The sequence below is a fragment of the Diabrotica virgifera genome, chromosome 9, assembly GCF_917563875.1.
Source record: "Diabrotica virgifera virgifera chromosome 9, PGI_DIABVI_V3a".
Taxonomy (NCBI): Eukaryota; Metazoa; Arthropoda; class Insecta; order Coleoptera; family Chrysomelidae; genus Diabrotica; species Diabrotica virgifera.
In genome coordinates this window covers 30483634-30501967 of record NC_065451.1, presented here as the reverse complement: position 1 = coordinate 30501967, position 18334 = coordinate 30483634, and the positions used below count along the sequence as shown (strand labels likewise).

Genomic DNA, 18334 nt, shown 5'->3' with positions numbered 1-18334 from the left:
ATTTCGTTACATTATACACTAACGCAAGATAGCGAAGGGCCGCGAGGTAGCAGAGGCTAGAAAAAGGAAGTGCAAGACAGCAGATGTCAGTCTTTAGCAAATTCAGAACATTATTGCCAAATCTTGTCCGACATTTTATTATAACTATTTTTTACAATGCTAATACAATTTCAGCTTAGTCACTAAGTATTTTTGTTGTGGGCTTTTAACTTTCAATTAAAGTACATTGAAGATAATAAATTAAAGACAACTATTTAGAGCTTCACGATACGATACAATATCAATACTTTTTAAGTATTGAGTATTGTATTGGTTATGCCAATCAAGTATCGTATCGATATCGGCAATACGTTCTTATAAAAATATTGTGTTATTGATTTCGATACGATATCGATACAATACTCCATAAAATATTGACATAAAACGTATTAATTTTTTTTAGAAAATCTTTAAATCACTAAACTTTATTAGAAAATCTCTTAAAATATACAACAAATGGGATGAATTACATTGTAACCTCACAAATATTATCCTACAGCTCTTCATCCATCTGTTCACACAAATGAGTTCTTTGATACTCGTATCTTTTAAAGAGCGTCTTTTATTCGTTAGTACCAGTGCTGCTTCAGAAAAAAGCCCCTCGACTGGTACGGACGTCGTTTGGACACACAAAATATCTCTAGCCAACCTAGATAAAACTGGGAAAACACTACTATATGATTTCCACCATAATAAAATAATTGTGTCTGGTTCAGGTCTTGGAGATTGCAAGTAGTTTTCAATTCCCTTTTCAAAAACATCGATATTATCTGATGATTTTAAAAATAAAATATCGATATTGATTGACCTATTGGGTTCATTGCCCTTCTCTCTCTCGCACTAATGGAGAGCATACGCGCTTGTGCGTCTTATAACCTTTTATTTTCACCCTTGTAACTTATTAAAATAAACATTACAGTTTTCAGGGACTTTCAGCCCTCGGTAATAACGTAATCTTTCATTCTGCGTTTAAAATTTTCAAAAATAGTTATTAGTTTTCTCAAGATTTGAAAAAAATGAATACATTTAAAACACATTGAAAATTTGGACAGGCGACATTTTGCGCGTTTCCCCTTAATTGCATTATTCTGATTTAACCAGTGGCGTGCAGTGACATTTTCGGAAGAGAAAGCGATTCAATAAGGGTTTAACAAATATTTTCTTACGAGGGTCGAGATCAAAATATATACCTACTTAATAGGTATATACCTAATGTATTACCTGTTAACTTATATCGACTAAAAAAAACTACAAAAAATTAGGTATAGTGTTTAACCCAGTCTGAGAGACATGCACACGCCTTGAGAATGAGATTCGGGTGATACAAATTCATTGGGGCAAGGAGGATTTACTCTCATAAGCGGGCGTCACTCCATCCCGCCTCAATGCTCCATACTATCCACTTCCCCTCCGATAGCACTCTGATGCGCTATAGGGGCTCTCTATCAGCAATGTGCTTATTATGTGGGAGTCCTGGATACAAGGCTCACAAACGAAATCCTACTCTAATCAATGCGTGTTAGTGACTCTAGTGACTTAGTATATCGTATATCTAGTGACTTATCATCGATCTGTACTGCTTGCTCAGGCTCGAGTCTCTGCTCCAGGCTTGGTTTCTTTAAACTTAAAAAGAAGAGTTCTATTCAAAATTGTTTTTATATTCCGATTTCGAATCACCTTCCACAACACACAACTTTCAACAATATGACACTTATTTACTTATACTTGAGTCCTATCAACCAATGCAAATTCTTTGTCGATAACATCGTCGTAAAATTTTGGATTTTCTGATAATTGTTTAATGCACTCTTTTTCAATGGATAATAGGGCTAACTTGGAAAGTCTGTCTTCGCTTGTGAAATTTATTGTAAAACTTTTAATGCGTTTTAATACTGAAAAACTTCGTTCAACTGATGCACTTTTAGCTGGGATAGTTAGTACCTACTAATTCACACAACTTGACCACTTCACACAGAGACTTATTTAAACCAGTAGTATTCAGAAAATTCAACCGATTCCTACTTATTTCTTTATCACTAATTTCAGATGTTTTATAAATGACATTTAACTGAGAATGCAAAGCTAAGATATCAAAAAAAAAATAGTCGTACTGAATTGAATACCTCTGTGGGAGATTTTGATATAATATAATTAGACGTATTAAAATTACATAATTCTACATATTTTATTTCTTTGAAATTTTAAAAGCGATAATTCATTTGTTGTAGAATATTATCAAAAATTTCGATGTATAATCGTCGATAGGTCTCTCTTTCGCTGACATTATCAATCATCATTAAGGTTCGAAGCTCATATTTTCAGCTTTATCCGAAATATTTTTAAACAGCTCATTTTTTAATCATCGTAAGTCATCAAATTGTCTTATACAAAATGCAATGTCACTTGACTTCGTCTGTAAAATGTCGTAGGTATTATAAAATATCAGTAAAAGGAAAAATCTCAAAATGTCAACTAAAATATTAGTAAAAATATTAAGCAAAAAATTGAAATCGAAATTTTCTTTAAGCCATTGTACCTAAATACCTACCTGCTGCTTATAGCAGCAGTAAGAGTCTCCGCATCTCGTTTTCGGAATCGGAAGGCGCTCGGACAAAAATCGGCTATCATAATTCGCGTGAAAGGAACTTAACATAATTCGCGGATCGGCTATCAAAATTCGCGTGAAAGGAACATGACTAGCGGGTGAGGGTATTAAACCCTGACCAATTTTTGAACGGGACAAATGCATGACAAGCAGCGATTTTGAAATGCGCTTCCGTCAGGAGCGGACTGAATCATTGAATTGTGTGAATATTTGAGTCCGTTCATATGCGATCAATTTTTAATAATGTTTCAATGCCCATTGCCTACATAATATGTAGATTACTTAGATTAGGGAAACATTGTTGATAATTGAATACTAATATTAATAATATACGTATTTTCTTATATGGAATCATAGGGAAGCGGTGCTTCCCCCGCTTCCATGGACCGACGCCTCTGGATTTAACAAGTAATTATCATTTTAGGTTTCTCTTGTAATGACATGAAAACTGCTGCCAGTAACCTCTTAACACATCATGCTAGAACAGACAGTAATTTGAAGCAGTACATAACTTCCACTACCAATGTGAACACTGGAGGACAACGTTTTATATGTATCATTTGCAAGAAACCAATACCAACCAATCGTTTAGAACTACATATGAGGATACACACTGGAAAAACACCTTTTTCACGTGAAATTTGCACCAAACAGTTTTCAACCAAGGGTAATTTAAAAGCACATATGACAGTGCATACGGGTGAAAAATCATTTGAATGTGAAATTTGCACCAAACAGTTTTCAACGAAACCACTTTTAAAAGCTCATGTAAGAGTGCATACTGATAAAAAACCATTTGGATGTGAAATTTGCACCAAACATTTTTTAACAAAGGGTAATTTAAAATCGCATATAAGAGTGCATACTGGTCAAAAACCATTTGAATGTAAAACTTGCACCAAACAATTTTCAACCAAGGGTAATTTAAAAGCACATATGACAGTGCATACAGGTGAAATAACATTTAAATGTGAAATTTGCAATAAACCGTTTTCAACCAAGGGTAATTTAAAAGCACATATGCCAGTGCATACAGATGAAAAATCATTTAAGTGTGAAATATGCGCCAAACAATTTTCATCAAAGTGGAATTTAAAAGCACATCTGATAGTGCATCCTGGTCAAAAATCATTTGAATGTGAAATTTGCACCAAACAGTTTTCAACGAAATCACTTTTAAAAGCTCATGTCAGAGTGCATACTGGTGAAAAACCATTTGGATGTGAAATTTGCAAAAAACAGTTTTCAACGAAACACGGTTTACAATCGCATATGACAGTGCATCCTGGGGAAAAACCATTTAAATGTGAAATTTGCAATAAACAGTTTTCAGCGAAACCACTTTTAAAATTGCATATGAGAGTGCACTCTTGTGAAAAACCATTTGCATGTGAAATGTGCACCAAACAGTTTTCAACGAAACCACTTTTAAAAGCTCATGTAAGAGGGCATACTGGTGAAAAACCATTTGGATGTGAAATTTGCACCAAACAGTTTTCGACGAAATCACATTTAAAATCGCATATAAGAGTGCATACTGGGGAAAAACCATTTAAATGTGAAATTTGCAATAAACAGTTTTCAGCGAAACCAATTTTAAAATTGCATATGAGAGTGCACTCTTGTGAAAAACCATTTGAATGTGAAATGTGCAAAAATCAGTTTTCAACGAAACACGATTTAAAATCGCATATGACAGTGCATCCTGGTGAAAAATCATTTAAATGTGAAATTTGCACCAAAAAATTTTCAACGAAACAAAATTTAAATACGCATATGAGAGTGCATACGAGTGAGAGACTATTTGAATGTGAAATTTGCAATAAACAGTTTTCGAGAAAACAAATTTTGGAATTGCATATGAGAGTGCATACTGGTGAAAAACCATTTGAATGTGAAATGTGCAAAAAACAGTTTTCAACGAAAGACAGTTTACAATCGCATATGACAGTGCACCCTGGTGAAAAATCATTTAAATGTGAAATCTGCACCAAACAGTTTACAAAGAAACTACTTTTAAAATCGCATATGATAGTGCATACTAATGAAAAACCATTTGAATGTGAAATTTGCAATAAACAGTTTTCAAGAAAATATGTTTTGAAATTGCACATGAGAGTGCGTCATGGTGAAAAATCATTTTAATTTGTAATTTGCACCAAACAGTTTTCAACGAAACACGTTTTACAATCGCATATGATAGTGCATCCTGACGAAAAATCATTTAAATGTTAAATCTGCACCAAACAGTTTTTAACGAAACAAGTAAATCACTCAGTAGGGGAACATTGCATTCAACTTCATACATTTAATTTATAAATAACTTTGAAAAACTCCTGATACAAGAATAAAAAACCGCTAAACGCCGTAAAAATGAGTGGCGCATAAAATATTCCAGCTACAAAAGATCTGATATGAAAATTACGTAGCGCGAAAATGGATTTTCATTTGATGCAAAACAAAATTCGAGTTTTATTTTAAAAGATTTTTCCATAATATTTGCTTAATTTGAAGTAAACGCGCCACAAAAGAGTAACTTTGATACAGTTTGAATTTTGAAACTCTTTTGTGGCGCGTTTACTTCAAATTTAGCAAATATTATGGAAAAATCTTTTAAAATAAAACTAGAATTTTGTTTTGCATCAAAATGAAAATACATTTTCGCGCCACGTAATTTTCATATCAGATCTTTTGTAGCTGGAATATTTTATGCGCCACTCATTTTTACGGCGTTTAGCGGTTTTTTATTCTTGTATCAGGAGTTTTTCAAAGTTATTTATAAATTAAATGTATGAAGTTGAATGCAATGTTCCCCTATTACACGTCAAGCTTTATAAATGGTCACCTTTGTTGCATTATATCCCAAATGATCTAGTTTCCATCGAATGTACACTAGACTTTTTTCTATTCGAAATAGATTGAAACAAAATTATTGAGATGGCCGGTAAATGAAGTCGTAACCACTACAACTACATAAACCATTTCGGGAATAATCGTTAATTGGATTATACTTTTGTAGCTTAATAACTTCTAAACGGCTTAACCGATTTTGATTAGTAAACATGAGTTTGAAACGTATTGACCAGTAGTATCTGATGGATCTAAGGTCAAGTATGATAACTGAAGCTATTACAGGAACTATTGAGCTTGAGAAACCGTTTTTCCCACAGGAAATAGATTTTATCATACTTATGAAGCCTATAACCTAAAAATTCGAACTTTACCGGATATAAGGTATACACCGTTAGATTCTTCTTGAGTCCTTCTACAAACGCTAAGTTATTGGCGCAATTCATAGGTTAAAATGTTGAGTAATTGTCGAAAAACCAAAATTTTCAAAGTTTAGTTTTTCAGTTTTTCGGCTATACTGAGCCGTATGTATGTTTGATCCTGACGGCTTAGACACTATTTGAAAGGTTAAGTCAACACTATTGATTTGATTTATTTGCGGTTCTCCTGCCTCTTCTTGATCCGAATATATATACCCCCAAAAAAGATGCCGTTTTGTACCTACCAAGTCCTATAGCTGACTTATGGGTGGTCAAAAGTCATAACCTACACCGGTTCTAAATCGGCCCTGACCCCCTCTTCAAACACAGAGAAAAAATATCAAATCGGTTTAACTTTCAAACACACATACATACATATCCACAAACATTTTCCCCTTTTTAAATAAAAATTGAGTCACATTTCTAAGCTCTATACTCTATAACTTTTGAATGGTATAACCGATTTTCAAAATTAGACATGCGTTGGAAAGGTAATGATCAGTTCTATTAGAAGCAGCAAAGGTTGGACTTAATTTTTAAAGTTTTTGGGAGTTTTTGGGACGAGAACGAAAAACAGACCCTAAATAGGAAGGGCCGTAAAATCTACACCCTTGGACCAAAATCGATGGTTGATATATAAATCGGTGAGTCTTTTTCTGAACTTTAAGATAAGAGTTGGCCCAATTTTCAATTCAGTCAGATTTAGAAAATCGAAAATTTCGTGTATATATAGTGTCGCGTGTAGGGGGGTGTGGGTGTGCGCCACTGGCGAGAACTGCCGTTCTCTGGTAATGTTCAAAATTAGACATGCTTTGGAAAGGTAATGGTCAGTACTGTTAGAAGCCGCAAAGGTCGGACTTAAATTTTCGAAGTTTTTGGGAGTTTTGGGGACCAGAACGAAAAACAGACCCTAAATAGGAAGGGCCGTAAAATCGACACCTTTGGACCAAAGTGGATGGTTGGCATATGAATGGGTGAGTCTTTTTCTGAACTTGAAGATGGGAGTTGGCACAATTTTCAATTCAGTCAGATTTAGAAAATTGAAAATTTCGTGAATATAATAGTGTCGCGTGTAGGGGGTGTATTTCTGCGCCACTGGCGAGAACTGCCGTTCTCTGGTAATTTTTTCGATATAAAACTAACAGCTTCGATAACCACTAAATCGAAAACTATTAATTTTATCAAAAAAATGTATATTGAACATTTTTTGCTTATAATTAATGTTTTTACCAGCATTTGCGGTCAAAATATAATAAAAAATTTCCACCCTCGAGATGAGGTGGCAACCACCCCATGGTAAAAGCGTCTTTATTCATCATATAGAGTTTGATCCTTTGACTATCCACTACTTATTGTCAAATTTTCAAGCAAATCTATCCATTCTGTAAAAATTGCGGTCCAAGTCTTGGAGATTGCAAGTAGTTTTCAATTGCCTTTTTAAAAACATCGATATTATCTGACGATTTTAAAAATAAAATATCGAAATTGATCGACTTATTGGGTTCATCGTCCTTCTCTCTCTCTCGCACTAATGGAGAGCATACGCGCTTGTGTGTCTTATAACCTTTTATTTTCACCCTTGTAACTTATTAAAATAAACATTACAGTTTTCAGTTTTCGTCCCTCGGTAATAACGTAATCTTTCATTCTGCGTTTAAATTTTTCAAAAATACTTTTTAGTTTTCTGAGGATTTGAAAAAAAAAATGAATACATTTAAAACACATTGAAAATTTTGACAGGCGACATTTTGCGCCTTTCCCCTTAATTGCATTATCCTGATTTAACAAGCAATTATCATTTTAGGTTTCTCTTGTAATGACATGAAAACTGCTGCCAGTAACCTCGTAACACATCATGCTAGAACTGACAGTAATTTTAAGCAGTATATAACTTCCACTACCAATGTGAACACTGAAGGACAACGTTTTATATGTATCATTTGCAAGAAACCATTGTCAAGTAATTCTCGTTTAGAACTACATATGAGGATACACACTGGGAAAAAACCTTTCGCATGTGAAATTTGCACCAAACAGTTTTCAACCAAGGGTAATTTAAAAGCACATATGACAGTGCATACTTATGAAAAACCATTTAAGTGTGAAATATGCGCCAAACAATTTTCATCAAAGTGGAATTTGAAAGCACATATGATAGTGCATCCTGGTGAAATTTATAGTGCATCAAAATCATTTGAATGTGAAATTTGCAATAAAAAGTTTTCAACGAAACCAGTTTTAAGATTGCATATGACAGTGCATCGTGGTGAAAAATCATTTAAATGTGAAATTTGCAATAAACAGTTTTCAACTAAACCACTTTTAAAATCGCATATAAGAGTTCATACTGGTGAAAAACCATTTGAATGTGAAATTTGCAATAAACAGTTTTCAAGAAAATATGATTTGAAATTGCATATGAGAGTGCACACTGGTGAAAAACCATTTGAATGTGAAATTTGCACCAAACAGTTTTCAACTAAAAACGTTTTACAATCGCATATGACAGTGCATTCTGGTGAAAAATCATTTAAATGTGAAATTTGTTTCAAACAGGTTTCAACGAAACAAGTTTTAAAATCACATATGATAGTGCATAATGGTGAAAAACCATTTGCATGTGACATTTGTACCAAACAATTTTCAAGAAAGAGGAATTTAATAGCGCATATGAAACTGCATACTGGTGAAAAACCATTTGAATGTGAAATCTGCACCAAACAGTTTTTAACGAAACAAAATTTAAATACGCATATGACAGTGCATACGGGTGAGAAACCATTTGAATGTGAAATTTGCATAAAACAGTTTTCAAGAGAACAAGCTTTGAAATTGCATATGAGAGTGCATACTGGTGAAAAACCATTTGAATGTGAAATGTGCAAAAAACAGTTTTCAACGAAATACGGTTTACAATCGCATATGGCAGTGCATCCTGGTGAAAAAATCCTTTAAATGTGAAATCTGCACAAAACTGTTTACAAAGAAACTACTTTTAAAATCGCATATTAGAGTACATACTGGTAAAAAACCTGAAAAACCATTTGAATGTGAAATGTGCAAAAAACAGTTTTCAAGAAAACCACTTTTAAAATCACATATGACAGTGCATCATGGTGAAAAATCATTTAAATGTGAAATCTGCACCAAACAGTTTTCAAAGAATCTACTTTTAAAATCGCATATCAGAGTGCACACTGCTGAAAAACCATTTACATGTGAAATTTGCAATAAACAGTTTTCAACGAAACATGTTTTAAAATCACATATGATAGTGCATACTGGTGAAAATCCATTTGAATGTGAAATCTGCACCAAACAGTTTTCAACGAAACCAGTTTTAAAAGCTCATGTAAGAGTGCATACTGGTGAAAAACCAGTTTAATGTGAAATGTTCGCCAACCAGTTAACAACGAAACACGTCTTACAATCGCATATGACAGGGCATCCTGGCGAAAAATCATTTAAATGTGAAATCTGCACCAAAACAAATGTGAAACCAAGTAAACTTGACTTGATAGTCAACGTTGGCTCAAGATGGTTGATTAAGTTTTCTGGTAGGGTTTCATCATGTTCCCGTAGGTTATATCCTGTAACATCGGCGTTTAGCCTGTTTAATATTACTTTTAAATAATGTAAATCGAATTATAAATTCAACCATTGTTTGGTTCTGGGGGTATTTAGCAAGTATTCAAATTCACTGATGATGGACCGATAGGTCTGAAAACGTTCTGAATTGGACACATTTTATTCAATCCATTGGGATTTTTTAAATTTTAATAAATATACCAATTACATAGAAGTGGTTTTTTACTTCATGTTAGAGTTTTTTGAATCATTCCAAACAGAAAAGGTCTTTGGTGATTTTTCTCTTAAGTTAATAATTTTTGTTATATAAGCGATTAAAAATTTTGAAAATTGCGAAATCTGCAATTTTTGACCCTAAATCGGACATTTAACTAAAAATTTCAATGTTGCCAAGGTAGGTAGATATTCTTTAAACATTGATTTATGACATCCCGAAGAGTTTTTTGCAATACAATATCGAAAACCCCTTTGTTTTTTAATTGCTAATCAAGCGGACGCGACACTGTAGTGTAAGTGAGGAAGTTTGAGTTTGCATAAATTCATTATCTCGAGAAAGGCCAAATTTTAAGAGAAATCCTCAGACAGGTCGATTTTTATTCTTAAATTAGGACTTTTTGGCATATATATAATACTGGTGACGTAATCCGTCTGGGTGTGATGACGTAATCGATGATTTTTTTAAATGAGAGTAGGGGTTGTGTGATAGCTCATTTGAAAGGTTATTTAATTTTCTTTTCAGTAATATAGATATTAACATAATTATTTATACAGGGTGTACAAAAAAAATTTAAATTAATTTAGACAAAAAGAAGAAAAAAAATTTTGTACACTCTGTATAAATAATTATGTTAAGGTTTATATTACTGAATAGAGAATTAGATAACCTTTCAAATGAGCAATCACACAACCCCTACTCTCATTTAAAAAAATCATCGAGTACGTTATCACGCCCAGATGGATGACGTCACTAGTATTATATGTTATAGTCAAAGCCCGAATTTCAGGCACTCCTAGGTTTGACTAGGCAATCCTCAGGTCTGACTGACGGTCTTAGTCAAAGCCCGGAATAAATTACAGTTTCGGCCTTTGACTAGTCAAACCTAGGAGAGACTACGTTGGTCAGGCAAAGGCCGAAATTTAATTTTATGAAATCGGGGTTTGACTAGTCAAACCCCGATCAGCTATTAAAATGTCGTAATTTGTTAGATTAGATTTAATAGAACGTCATTTTTTAATTGTAATGTTTATTATTTTTACATTGTCGTAATTAAAATACATGTTAAAAAATACCTGTAAAAAATTAGTGTTTATCCTTGCATGTTGAGGTATTATGGCATTTAGAGTCGCAGAATACGTTAGACCTTTTACACTTACATGGTTTTGAAGAGCACTTCTTATTGCAGTGGTATTTTATAAATCCTTGTCCTCCAAATTTAGAATCTTTTGTACTAATTTCTCTTAGAGACAGCTTAACGTCTGGAACATCTTAGAAATTAGGAAAATTCTCTTTGCATTCTCTTATTTGATTTCTTGAAAAAAGTGTGTTTATTGTTCCGTATTTCGTTCCAACTCTATATAAACCGTCAATTACATATTGTTTTATCTTGTATGATACCCAAAATATTTCGAGCATCTCCTTGGCACGCGTTCAAGCATGCGTTGGGCAGACAGAAAAGAATAAAATAAATAAAGGAAATGCGATTGAAGGTCTTCATGCCCAAGCTAATGCTATGAAACAATTAGATGAAAAAAGATTTCCTCCAATTTCGATCGGAAAAACTGTAACAGTACCTATCCCCGGCTTTGATATAGTCAAAGAGGATGCTCGAAATAGATTTTGAGTAGCATACAAGATAAAACAATTGACGGTTTATATAGAGTTGGTACGAAATACGGAACAATAGACACACTTTTTTCAAGAAATCAAATAAGAGAATGCAAAGAGAATTTTCCTAATTTCGAAGATGTTCCAGACGGTAAGCTGTCTCTGTCTCTAGAGAAATAATTAGTACAAAAGATTCTAAATTTGGAGGACAAGGATTTATAAAATACTACTGCAATAAGATTTTGCTCTTTCAAATTACATAAGGGTAAAAGGTCTAACGCATTGTGCAACTCTAAATGCCATAATGCCTCAACATGTGAGAATAAACACAATTTTTTTTTTATTTTAATTACGACAATATAAAAATAATAAACATTAAAATTAAAAAATAACGTTTTATTAAACCTAATCTAACAAATAACGACATTTTAATAGCTGATCGGGGTTTGACTAGTCAAACCCCGACTAGTCAAACCCCAACTTAATCTCTCCTAGGTTTGACTAGTCAAAGGCCGAAACTGTATTTTATTTCGGGCTTTGACTAAGACCGTCAGTTAGACCTGAGGATTGCCTAGTCAAACCTAGAAGTGCCTGAAATTCGGGCATTGACTATACCATATAGATATATATATATATATATATATATATATATATATATATATATATATATATATATATATATATATATATATATATATATATAAAACAAAAGATGTAGATCTTTGAAACACACTCAGTGATCAAAAGATCCACAGGTACTGGTTTAACGACCACTCGTACGAAATCAAATGAAATAGAGAATGTGGAAAAATCCCCTTACGAATAATTCACACATCCACCATTTCGGGTGGATATATATATATATATATATATATATATATATATATATATATATATATATATATATATATATGCCAAAAAGTCCTAATTTAAAAATAAAAATCGACCTGTCTGAGGATTTCTCTTCAAATTTGCCCATTCTCGAGATAATGAATTTATGCAAACTCAAACGTCCTCATTTATACTACAGTGTCGCGCCCGCTTAATTAGCAATTAAAAACAAAGGGATTTTCGATATAGTATTGCAAAAAACTTCAAGATTTCATCAATCAATGTTTAAAGAATATCTTCCTACCTTGGAAACATTGAAATTTTTAGTTAAATGTCCGATTTAGGGTTAAAAATGGCTGATTTCGCAATTTTCAAAATTTTTAATCGCTTATATAACAAAAACTATTAACCTAAGAGAAAAGTCACTACAGACCTTTTCTGTTTGGAATGATTCAAAAAACCTAAACAAACTTTGTTCGATGCAAAAAAGATAATTTTAGGAAAAACCCCTAATCTTTCCCCTCGCCTGGCAAGGTCTTATGCTCTTCAGAATCGCCTGTCATTGTACACATTTCTTCTAAATGACTTACTCAAACACATACTTAAATTTAAACTTTACAGGAGAAAGCTTATTTTACCATCTAAATTTTCACTTTTCGATTCACCTGGTAGATACACGTGCACGGCTGATGCCTGCCAAGTCATGGTTTTTAGCCTTGGTGTGCTATGAATTATCACTAGACAAATTTCTAGCCTTACAGGACGACCGCTAGTCGGAGGGTTCACTAGCTCTTAGACTATAGATATTCTGTGAATGATTTATTTTTAAGTCTTCTGTTGCTTTTAGCTGCGTTGCAGCTCGATTGTCTATCATCTGGATGTTCTTTGCCATGTGTTTCTTAGTCAAATGGTTTTTCACCAGTATGCACTCTGATATTATGTATTATAAACCTGTTTCGGTGAAAACTGTTTGGTGAAAATTTCACATTGAAATAGTTTTTCACTAGTAAGCACTTTGCATTTTCACTTATATGCGATCTTAAAAGTGGTTTCGTTGAAAACTGTTTGGTGCAGAGTTCACATTCAGATGCTTTTTCACCAATATGCACTGTCACATTCGCGATGTTAAGTAACAATGACGACCTCTCTTGGATTTTAGTTGAACTAATAGTGAGGGTGTTTTTCTTTTTATGAGCTTTTTCTGCTATAATGGGGTTTTTAATAGAGAGATATCGAAACCCTATTTAACATCGTCCTTTAATAAAAGATCCTTTATTTTGACATATACGCAAGCGCAGTATCACGTCCTTTATTTTTGTCCTGTAATAAAATACAAGCCGCCCGTATTTAAGGAAAAATAGAGGACAAAAATCTTTTAATAAAGGATCCTTTATTTTGACGTAACGTGTCAAAAATGTGACAAATTTGTCAAATTATGCGAAGAAACAAGAAAAGAAAGGCGTCTAACTTCACTTATATTTATGTTTTTATCAACAAATAGAATTTTATAAGTTATTTTTATATTTACAAAAATATTTAATGTGTCATTTGTCAAAATAAGAGATTCCTTAAAACTGAGTTTCCGATAACTCTCATTAGACATATCCTGCTGTAATAAAGGAACTTTTAATTTAGGGTTTCGATATCTCTCTAATGTCAAATTTTGAAATTTCAAACGCGCGAAAAAATATTCATTGTTTATTTTTACAAATTGGTGGCTAATATAAAATTATTAACATGGAATCTTGAATCTTCACTTGTCGATAAAGGTTGGCGTCGATATTGTATAGAATCGATGTTTGCAAGTACCAGACGATCCTGCAGTACAAGAACATTTTGAAAAAATATATTTCTTTTGTCTGCTGAGTAATCAAATGTAACATTTACTTCATGAGGAACTCCAAACAAATCACTGGTTTGCACACACAAAAATATTAGTTCTATCTTGCTAGGTGTGTTATTGCTTTATACAGTAAGTGATTAGCGTAAACAATTTTTCACCTTCAAGTTTTCGGCTCCCTTCACCGATATATTTAATAAATTGACTCATTGTCACAAGATAGAGACTTTGAAAATTCAAATTATTTTGATTAATTGATGGGATAACTGACTTTTTCCAATGTGAAGATTCCATGTTAATAATATATAACAATTACTAAACAATAATATTACCCAACAATTAATTTAAAGCATTTAAATGTAAACAGTGAATATTTTTTCTTGCGTTTGACATTTTAAAATTTGACAAAGATTTGACATTAAAAACCTCCATTATTATAGCAGGCCAATAAAAAGAAAAAGAAGGAAAACACCCTCAATATTAGTTTAGCCGAAATTCACGAGAGGTCGTTATTGTGAAACGTTGCGAAATAGGGCTTTTCATTCACAGTCATTTGTTTCGAGCTTCTGTCATGTGTCACGTAATAATAATATATCTACGTGCTACGTTATTGATATATACCAATGATACAAACCAAAGACGTATGACGTAGATATATTAATATTATGTGACACATGACAGAAGCTCGAAACAAATGACAATCGATGAAAAGCCCTATACTTAAATGATAGACACTCCATTCAGAGCGAAGTGACGACACCATCTTTTTTCTTTGCATCAGTGCTGTTTCACTCTTACGCATAGTAAAGCTGCGACAGTAGTTCTCCCCTTCCGTGCCTATACTCACACTTAATGTCATTTTAGTTTCTCGATACAATGTGCTAGAAAGAGAAACCGCAAACCAGTCGAAGAGATCTTGTCGTCAGGAAGCATGGAGTGTAGGCCCACTCTATGTTAATATATACCTCTACGATTGCGAATAAGGGTAATTTAAAAACCATCCGTCGAATCCATCTGGTATTAACAGACAGACATTGAGGAACAGCTTTAAAGAGTGCAGAGTGCATACGCCTGAAGCGTCGTCGTCAATAATCTCTGGATATATGTAGGTGAACTCCCTCGAATATTTTTCGTAGACACCTGAATGACTCTATAATAAAAATTTAAATTTAATTGCTTGTAAATACTTTTACTTTTACAATTAATATATAGTAAATACGAATGCCTAATTTTTTATTATTACGATTTCCACGACCTAAAAGAACACATTTCCTTCTAGTCCATTCACTGAGGGTAAAATATTGCAAGACTTCTAAATTTTAAAGAACCGCTTGGATTGGCGTAGCTAACAAGTGAAAGAAAAAAGTAATATTGTGCTGATGTGTGCTTTTGTACTGGGGGTGACTATCACCCCTTCTCGGGGATGATTAAAATTTTCGTTCAAAATAAGTCTAGAAATGGATGAACTAACTAATTCTAAGCAACTTTTGTTCTACAGCGTTTTTTCACTAAGTTAATACTTTTCTAGATATTTGCGAGTTAATATGTTCATTTTTCAACAAAAAAACCACGGCTTTTCGCAAATAACTCAAAGTAACCAAAAATATAGATGAAAAAAAATAGTGTACACCTAGGTACGTATGGGCTCTCTAGACCTAGTATAAGCAGGGTTGTATACGCTCCGAGCTTCGCTAGTATCGCCACCTACCTACAGTATTACTAGTATAACTTTCACCGAAAATTTAGCTGGAAAGAAAAAAGTGTTGCCTATCCTCTGTGAGTTTCGCTGGTATCGCCATCTAACGGTTGATTAGTGTTCCTATTTCGGCAGGAATTTTAAAGAGGGCAGTAGAAAAGCAAATAATAGTTGTTTCAAACTTATTATTTAATTCTTATCGTGTAATATTTACAAAGTAAAGAAGTAATTGGATTGTAATATATAATTAATATCAGTAAGTACAGAATTTTTAAGATTTTACTTATCGTTTTGACGTATATGTTGACAACTAATATTAGAAAAAATTTATTCTGCAAAAAAGTATAATTTAATATAGTTATAGTATAATACTTCTTAAACATTAACTTATGCATTTATTGCACCTAAATAATTAATTAATTAACAGCGTAAACGTAAAGTTTTGGGGCAACTCTTTTTTAAATGCATTATTATTAAAATACATTATTTTTAAATGTGTTTACTTACTTTTTTTTTACTTGCATCAATCCATTTTTGTCGTTGAATCACCTTATGCTTAGCGACAGGAAAGTTTGTAGAATACACGGTTAAGTTGGATTTATAGTTTGACGTAGCGCAGACGTAGACGCAACGGAGACGGAAGAAACGGACTGGAGAGGTAAGAAAATAAAATGTCAATTTATAATTCGACGTAGCGGAATTTTTGCGCATGAGTAGAAACAATGACCTAATTCAACAACATAGCCTATAAATTATACGAACCGTAAACAAACTTTGTGTTTATTTATTTATACTATTATTTTATTATAATATTAATCCATTTTGTGTGTTACAATGAATTAGGAAATAAACGAAGGTATGCTCATTGGTGCCGTGGAATTTCCAACTATGTTGTTTCATTTCCTGGTCTTTAAAATGTTCATTGAATTTAATTATCGTATGTGCAGTGGTGTCATGGTGCGGGAACGCCGTTCCGGCACTGGTTAAGAACAGAAAAAAAAAATAGAGAATTTAGGTTTTGTAAACAAAAATTAGCAGTGCGTTCCGGCACTGCTAATTTTGCCATGACACCACTGCCATATCCACCTTTACTTTACAAGCCATGAAGAGAAAAAGGCAACGTCGCAATTGATGACGTCGGTAGTCTGACTTTCGGACTACCGCTTTCGAAACTACGATTTTAAAGTACAAATTCTGGTAAAATTTATAGTTTTTTTTTGAGTCGAACAAGAAAATAGTATTAATTAGAAGTTTGTACAAAATAATATTAAAAGTAATTCCTTGTAAGTAACATTTATTATACAAAAAAAACCAATAACAAGAATATAAACGGGATTCATTTTTTTCGAATCCTAAGAAAACTAATAAGTATTTTTCAAAAACTTAAACGCAGAATGAAAGATTACGTTAGGACCGAGGGCCGAAAGTCCCTGAAAACTTCTATGTTTATTTTAATAAGTTACATGGGTGAAAAACTAAGACAATTTAGTGTGATTTTTAGTTTCAAATATGTCATTAAAAAACGTTTTATTCATTCTAAGGGACTTTCGGCCCTCGGTAATAAAGTAATCTTTCATTCTGCGTTTAAATTTTTCAAAAATACTTATTAGTTTTCTCAGGATTCGAAAAAAATGATTACATTTAAAATACAGGCGTCAAATTTTTGCATTTTGTTCCTTTCCACTTAAAGTTTGTCGCACTTATTTAGAAACACCCTGAATTGATAAAGAACAAATCTAGTTGTTAAACATAAGCGAATTAATCAAAAAAACAGAATGTTAAGAAAACCAGAGTCTATAGTTGGCTTTTAATTTCAGTATTTTATAAATGCCCGGTACACCATAAAAATTTAACTGGTTAGCAACAATATTATTACAGCGGTATTGTAAAAGAATTAGGCTATAACATATTAAAAAAATCACTTAAATCTGCCAACAGGTTTAGGAAAAATAAGACATTAAAAATGACAAAATTTTTAAGTGGACGGATTTCTATATGCACGTAAGTTTATATCATTATATATAATAAAACTAAGTTGATAAAATGTGTGTGCCGATAAAACTTAAAAAGGATTCCCGATACGATAAAGGGACTTATATAGTGCAATAGCCCTTTATTCCCGCTCGAACAAGTAAGTTCCCGTTTTAACTTAAAGGGCGTATTTTTAAAGATATAAGGGCTTTTCCTAGCAAGCTTGGCTAGCACTAGACCTGGCTCCTCCACCAAATTTTTAAATATTCCCAATTTTGCCCCTTCGTCAAACTTTTAAATATTCCGGTATTAACATCATTATCATCATTATATATAATAAATATATATATTTTGGAGTTGAAGCGAGATAAGTTTAGTTATTCAAATTATTAATTATTAATTCTGAAAATATTTAAAAATTTAAGTTTTCAAATTTCGCGCCTTTACTACTTATGCTATAGCTGCAGAACTTATTGTTACGGCGGACGATAATGTCGAGTACATTCTAGAATGTGTAAAAGAAAATACTCTCGAACTTTTCCGAATATGCTAGAGCCTAGCTCTCTGAATATATAAGGGCCCGGTATCACCCGCCAGAGTTAGTTCGATTTGAAAAGCGATTGCGAAAGGAACTGAAAGAAGTTATCTGTGAGCATTTATTTTGAAGTAT

The 18334-nt window shown here is 32.8% G+C and overlaps 1 protein-coding gene across 1 annotated transcript; it reads left to right on the top strand.

The window, feature by feature from the left end:
* Nucleotides 1–3325: 3325 nt before the first annotated feature.
* On the top strand, nt 3326–4921 carry LOC126892627 (zinc finger protein 226-like). The gene has a single exon (XM_050662258.1). It carries the CDS (start codon nt 3329–3331, stop codon nt 4787–4789), a length of 1461 nt encoding a protein of 486 aa, XP_050518215.1. The 5' UTR covers nt 3326–3328; the 3' UTR covers nt 4790–4921.
* The last annotated feature ends 13413 nt before the right edge of the window (nt 4922–18334 follow it).

What these genes read in the sequence shown, in the direction of transcription:
- LOC126892627 (XM_050662258.1), top strand. Translation starts at nt 3,329, where the DNA reads ATGACAGTGCATACGGGTGAAAAATCATTTGAATGTGAAATTTGCACC.